This window comes from Morone saxatilis, unplaced genomic scaffold, assembly GCF_004916995.1.
Source record: "Morone saxatilis isolate NCDOM2014 unplaced genomic scaffold, NCSU_SB_2.0 Contig18, whole genome shotgun sequence".
Classification (NCBI taxonomy): domain Eukaryota; kingdom Metazoa; phylum Chordata; class Actinopteri; family Moronidae; genus Morone; species Morone saxatilis.
The window spans coordinates 6,087,169-6,094,430 of NW_023339740.1; the positions used below are offsets into that span (position 1 = coordinate 6,087,169).

At 40.1% G+C, this 7,262-nt stretch overlaps 1 protein-coding gene across 1 annotated transcript in view; it reads right to left on the minus strand.

Annotated features, from left to right (window-relative positions):
- Nucleotides 1–4,571: 4,571 nt before the first annotated feature.
- The window catches only part of camkvb (CaM kinase-like vesicle-associated b), a gene marked incomplete in the record, with an annotated part of 8,658 nt that continues 5,967 nt past the window's right edge, over nucleotides 4,572–7,262 (minus strand). The window contains 1 exon segment of the mRNA XM_035662161.1: nucleotides 4,572–7,262. Within this exon segment, the coding sequence (XP_035518054.1) occupies nucleotides 7,093–7,262 (170 nt within the window).

Genomic DNA, 7,262 nt, shown 5'->3' on the forward strand with positions numbered 1-7,262 from the left:
ATGTTCACTTGCTGCCTAATATATCCCACCCACTGACAGGTGCCATGATAACCAGATAATCAGTGTTATTCACTTCATCTGTCAGTGCTTATTATGTTATGGCTAATCGGTGCATATCCCAGTCACTCTTCACTACAGGGTTCAACTGCAGACCTTATGTCTGTTAGCCAATGGGAAGAGAGTAGGTAGCAAACATTAGTTAAATATTATTTCTTGTAGTCTGTTAATGCTATGCTAAATGAACTGAATCAATATTACCTGGTTTACTTTAAAGTGAAGGTGATGTTAGCCTGTTTGAGAAGCTCACATCCTGTTAATCTTTAAACTGGCTAACATCTTGATATCTTATTTACCTTAAATCTAACAGATGGGATTCCATCCCATTTCTTATGACCCTAAAGGAAAAGGACCCCTATTGCTTCAGGTGCTCAATCTTTCAAACAAACTCGCCCAGCTATATGACTTCAGAGAAAAGGGAACGGAGTATAAATTTTAATGCAAGTCTTTGCTCACCAATAGAGTGAGCAACTCGCTGCCCCTTTAAGTATCAAATGAGGGCACTATGGCTAACCATTGTTATTCTGTATTCATCTATTGACCAATATTTCATGAATCTCCATGTTTCCAACTATCAAAATCCCTTGGCCAGCAGTATCCATCCCTTAATGAACCATAAAGAATGTGTGATAGGAGTACATGAAGGCAAGTCTGGCTCACGGCACCCGAGGGGGACAGGCTGCTGTCAGGTTAGAGTACTAGTGGTTTCTTCACCTCATAAAAGCCTTGATGGTAGAGTTGACCCCTGATCAGCCCAACACATTGTCCCACAACAATCTGGGTCAGGAGCAAATTGGCAGAGCAGAAGAGAGAAAGAGAAGAAAGCCATTGGGGAAGAGCACAGGAGTACAAGAGTGTACAAAGATAAGCTCACGTCAATATCCTGAGAACATCCTTACATTGCTTGGATTAACAGAATATATTCAAGGGCAGGCTGAATGAATATGTAAAATGAATGTGGGATACTGTGTGATGTACTGTTATAATTTATAGATGCTAAAATGCTACACATGGCACCTTCAAGCATAAATATTTGGCAGTGTATAGTGCCATAACAAACTGGGATGTGAATAAGTAACAAGAAATAAATGTTTGCTGAACTCTCAGACCAGCTAAGATGTTTCATAATTCATGTAAGTTAAAACATAATGAGCACACCAGGAGAGGCAATGAAGCAAAACATGTTGCATTCTTGTTTTTACTTGGATACATTATGAACGGAAACATATCAGAGTGCACATAACATTTGTTTGCTTTCTTCTCTTCTTGTATTTGACTGTGACTTCACAAACATGCTATTTGTTTTGGGATCTGAATATGCTCTTCATGCCATGTGTATGTCACGAAGGCCATCCTACAAAGAGAACTTTGCTCAATGTAGCCCCGATGACTGACTGTAAACCCTGCCAGTGAGAACATGTCTGGAGACACCTTTTCACTCTTGCATGGGTTTGTTTCAGGACAGGGCAGATAATAGGGCAGATGGTTTTGAGAAATATCATGGGGTATAACAGGCATCAGATGACATAGAGAACTCTGTTGTCCCCTTTTTCTTTCCTCCCTATAGACAAAGCTCTGTTCCCTTTACTTATCTGATCCCTACCAAGGAGCAGCAGAGCAGACGAGGAGAGTCAGGGTCAGACTTTGACAGTCTTGAATAGAGGACACCAGTATACAGGGTTTGCCTCCCCCACAGTGGTTATTAAAATTATATCTGTATCATCACCACATCCCTTCAAATCCATCCACCTCCGCCTCTGAATCAGAAACTGGCTTAATACCAAGAAGCTGATGCACACTTTGGAAATTCAAAACGACCCACAACAAAGGTTGACCCATTAGAATCTGATCAGACATTTCTGTGCACCATTCTTCACTACACAACAGAGATGAATTTCTGTGGGGCATTATCTCCACAGTGCCATATCACATGACATAAAGCCAAGCCATGGCATCACTAACATCATTCAATTGACTTTTCATATGTGGAATCCAGCTCTGTCTTATCGCTGAGTCTGATCTGGTGCTCGGTGGCTCAGAGGGAGTCGAGGCATTCTGAGGTTATCTGCTCCGTCTCTCTCACAGCGAGAGCCGCCGGACACTTACTGCATTGTTGGAGCAGAGAGACTCAGAAGTTGGATAGTGAGAGGCAAAAGTTTGGCATGCTGTGAAACTGGCTCTTTGTTCGCATGCATCCTTCTAAAGACCTACAGACTTGGCCACTGTTAGAAACTAAACTCAGTCCATTGAAGACTTGAAGAGCTGACATTCATTTAACTCAACCTGGGATTTGTCACAAACTGGGTTAAAGAGTTTAGCTCTAAAAGTGACTGGATGTTTTATTTGATGCATCACACCACATTCTGGCCATGGTGAACTCCCACTTCTAATATTGTCAGACTTTCTCATGCAGTAACCATATGCAGATGAGACTCTGGGGAAAGTGTGGAATAGCAATTGTGGAACACCAATCCCTTCCAAAGTAACACAGAGGAAAGAGGTGCCAACACTGCTCTCTGCTGCTTGTGTATGATCACTACAAGAGTCCTGCTTACAGTTGCATTACATGTTGTCAACCAGCAGATGGCAGGATGCAACAGTGTCTACTGGACTGTTCAAATGGAATAATCTGCCTTGTCTATTGAGAATGTATCTACAAAGCATACAACATTTTTACTTAAAAATGTGCATAATAAACAAACTCATAAGTATACAATTATGACAATTTATACATGTTTGCTGAATAAAACGTGGAAATAGTCAGTGCTGGAAGAAGTCCTCAAATATCTTACTTACGTAAAAATAAGTAAAAGTCCTGCATTCCAAATCCTACTTAAGTAAAAGTACAGAAAAATGTACTTCAAGTATTTAAAGTAGGAGTACTCATTCTGCAGAATTGGCTCCTGTGATTGATGGTTTATGATGTATTATTATATTTTATTATATCATCTATCTAATACTGATGCCACACTGTGTTATTAGCATTTTACTGATGTAGCTGGTTGTGGAGGAGCTAGTTGTAACTACTTCATACACAGTTAACCAGCTTAGTCCAGTGGCTGGGCCCCCTCCAATGGTCACAAGATAAATTTGGCGGACGTGAGATTAATGAAACAGGAAATTCTGCAGTGCAAATCAGATCTTTAATCTTATATTGGATAATTTGACCTCTTTTGTGCCTTGAACAGTTCTATAAAAGGAACCATCAGACGAGTTTAAAGCTAACAACTCAGAGACATCTTAAATGTGAGAAGTGGTTGCCCCCTAAGCTGAAGTGGAGTAGAAGTATATATTGCATGAAATGCATATGCACAAGTAAAGTACAAGAACCTTACTGTATTATTATTAACCTCATTTAATCCACCTGTCATATAATAGAAAGCCTAATTACTGTAGGTTGATTTAGCCACTTTTGGATTTTTTGGCATTTTTCATTAATGGTGAAGCTCCATTTTACATAGCCACTGATATTACTGACTAAACTGCAACATTACAGCCATGTAAAATCTGCAGGACATGCAGTAACCTGTGGCAATAAACTAATAAGGTCATCGTGAGTGATTGCTTTTTTACCTCGACATGCCAATAAATCAATGCCACACACCACATCCATTCATCACTATCATAATTGTTCACTTGGAATGTTGTCATCAGTTTGAATCTGATGCCTGATTGAGTTAGCTAAAAGATGGAAACATCAATAGAAGTGTACAAAAACACAGAGCTGTATTAAACCCAATGAGTTGTGTAAGTAGATTCATTCCTGCTTGCTGTATTTCTGTATTGATTGCTCTACATAACTCAGTCCACAATGTGCAGGAACTATTTTAGCTAAAATGTTTTGGTTTAGTTAGTATGTAAGTTTGGTTTTGCCTATAGGATGTAATATTTTGATATTCTTTGTATGATTCTCTTTTCCTCTTGGCAAGGACAGACTGATCAGAAGCCATCCATCTCTAAATTGCTAGCTGAGACAAACAGGAAACTGACACTTCTCTCACCCTACTACTCTTTGTAATGAAGTCATCCAATGACACAGAGACAGAGTTAGGATCCCCCTGAGCCCTGATGAGTGCATGGATGGCTGCATAACAGTGTACAATGGGCATGAAAAAGAGAAAATCTCCCAAGAGAAAGCCTATTGAAACCCCAGAGGGCCTAAAAAGTGAGCTTTCTGCATTATTATTCCAACACGATGCAATTCAAGTATCCTGGAAAGTGTCACCAAATGGCACTGCTGGGATTTTTCAAACCCGAGTTCACACCCCACCAGGATGGGCGCTAAGCTTGCGCTAATTGAGAGCGTGTAACACAGATGCTCTCCTCCGGGTTAGGGGGAAAGCAGAGTGTGATGACGCAGGCTGTTTCCCACATTTTCTCGAAATAATCCTGCAGATCTTCAGCAGAGCCATCATTTTTGAAAGACCCTCTGTCCACTGACTGCCTACTTAGAAGAGGAATGATGAGGATTACAGATGAATAAACAGATGAATTAGAATTTTATTACCATCAAAGTCATCAACTCAGTCAAGGAGTACAGTACAGAGCTCACAAATGCAAGACAGGACCTACAGGTGACCACTGGTCCTGGCAAACATCACATCTACAAGTACACCTGTAAGTGCGTGGCAAAATGAACAGACATGGAATACTAAATACAGTGAGAAATGTATTGGAAAAAAGCATTGCTTTAAACTGTGTAACAGTATTTAAACAGTATTTATTTGCCATCTAAACAAAGAGAACGGACTACATTAAATAATCTATTCACATAAAAAATCTCTCTTCTGTTTAAGCCTCTCGTTAAAATCTAAATATTTATCTTAAACAATGTAAGAAATAATATAGTGGTATACTCTGAATGATTGGTGTGTCTACCAATCTATCGTAGCGCAAATTAAATGAAGATACATGTATAAATAAAAGACTCTGCAGCAACAAAGTCAAACTTGAGATTCTACGAATAATAATGTGATCAGTTTCCTCCAGAGCCCCTTTTTATCTGAAATGCACATTTTCATATAAATTCACAGGTGTTCACAGTAAATACTCTTGACAACAGACTGGGTAGAGTCAGACAAAGTGGCTGTGCACGAGCCATAACATATTATACTTTATTTATATTATCTAATAATCGTACTGTCAATGTTACTGCTGTCTTTATGTGACCAGGGAATGGTTCAGTGTGTGTTAGCACAGGAAATCATGTGGGCACTCACAGGCCAAAGAAGCAAATATGGTCTTATTCGTCCTCCCCCACACCCACTTATCTGACAGCAGCCTTGTGTTAGTTAAGTGGCCCTGATGGGCCTGACAGTTGGCAAGGACTATAGACTTCTACTCACAGGTACATGGACTGTATCGAAAGGACACCAGGAATCACAGTTTCTGCAGCCAGTCGAATATTGCTCAATTTCCTCTAGAGTGATTACAGAGAACTCCTTCTGTAGCTCATTATTAATGCTCAAGGGGACCAGTGGCTGGAAAGGATAGATTGTTATTACTGTTTAGTCAAGTATAAGCTGAAACATCTATGGAATAAACAAATGACTGAAAGAGTTGAAAAACAATCAACAACAAAAAAAACAAGCCAAGAAGATTTAAAAAAAAGAAAAATACAAAATCTAAATAAATTAACATTAAGTTCAGAAATGTTAAACGTATGCTTCATACATTTTTTTTCAGTACAATACAGGTCAGCAAAGCTGAGTTGGCGAAGGTGACTCTAGTTACTACAAAGTCAAAATGATGCATGTCTTCCTTTAAAAGCCGCATGTGGTCAGTTAATGCACATTTTGTTTTACAGTTTACAACCAAATATTAAGACATATATGGCATCTGAGTCAATATCCTTACACAGAGGACACAAGTAAACCAAAGTAGATACAAGGAGACTGAGATCTAGCAAGAAAACAAAACAATTTCTGTCACGTGATGGATTAAGAAGTGACGTTTCTAAATAAGAAAGCTACAAATTAATTTGGATGCATAGAACTGCTATGTAATGAAGACATTAATCATATGACTTACATTGATGCTAAGGGGCGCTAAATGAACAGTAGTTATAGACAGCATAATGTATAGTGTGCTTTTGAAAAGAACATTAGCCTAGACAAGGCTTGTGGCAAGAGACGAGGGTGCTGTGGCCTACGATTAGACAAGGTTGGCAGTAGCGCATCTTTATCCACCAAGTGGCTGTAAATGTAAAAGGAACAGCAGAAAGTGAGAATGCATGCTGTTTTGGCTACTTCTACAAAGGTCTCTATATACAGAATCTTTACACTTACAGCTATGAGGTTCTTTCCTGAGCAGGAAGTTAGCAAAGGAACATAGTGTTTGTGTGTGTGCTTATGTGTAAAGCTGCCTTGTTCAAAATACAGCACTGGGCATAATAACTCCCAGTCACCAATCTCAGCATTGTTTAATGCACAATACCTGCTTAGTGTAGACAATAACAGATAAGAAAGATAACCATATTCTCCCTGTGAAAGGAATAGGTGATTTTCTCTGTGTGTGGACCAGCACTTACTGAGTATTACGGTACAAGGTCAAAATTTCAGGAGCAAAACTTTTCTAATGATTTAAAGAACAAATACTGTAATTGTAACAATGGCAGAAAGAAGTTTCCCAAGTTGGCTCGTTAAAAAGAAATCAAAGCCGTTTTCAGCACAATTATGTCTTCCTATATTCTCTTATCACTAAGAGAAGAATCAGAAAGAAGACTTTAGCTGTAAGCCACAGTTTGACAGCCAATCTGTTTTTGCCCCTAAAACTCAAGTGTGCGGTGATAGACATGGTTTATATTATCTGACATAAAACACCGGAGGGTCAGTGAAAAAACCCCATACAAGTAAAAAGAAAGCCAATGCAACGCAGCACTCAGGAAAAGGTAGCACACAGCCTCCATGAGATGATACTAATGCTGCAAGTGAGAGAGAAGCAGAGTCAGTGTCACCATGCTAGCAGCTAATGTACAGTGTGCAGGAGTTGGTGGGGACTGCAGAGGTCACACAGGGAAGGGTTGGGGGGGTGGGTCTAACCCTGCTCGTCCCCAGCATTGGTGGCTGCGTGGAGAGCAGTTGAAGTTTCTCCATTACAGCGCGATGTGGGCTCGGCCTCCTGCGGCGCCGGGCTTGGCTGCTGTGGCTCAGCGGCCAAAGCTGCCACCCCGGGTCCGTCCTCGGGCGTCGGTTGGCCTATCTCCG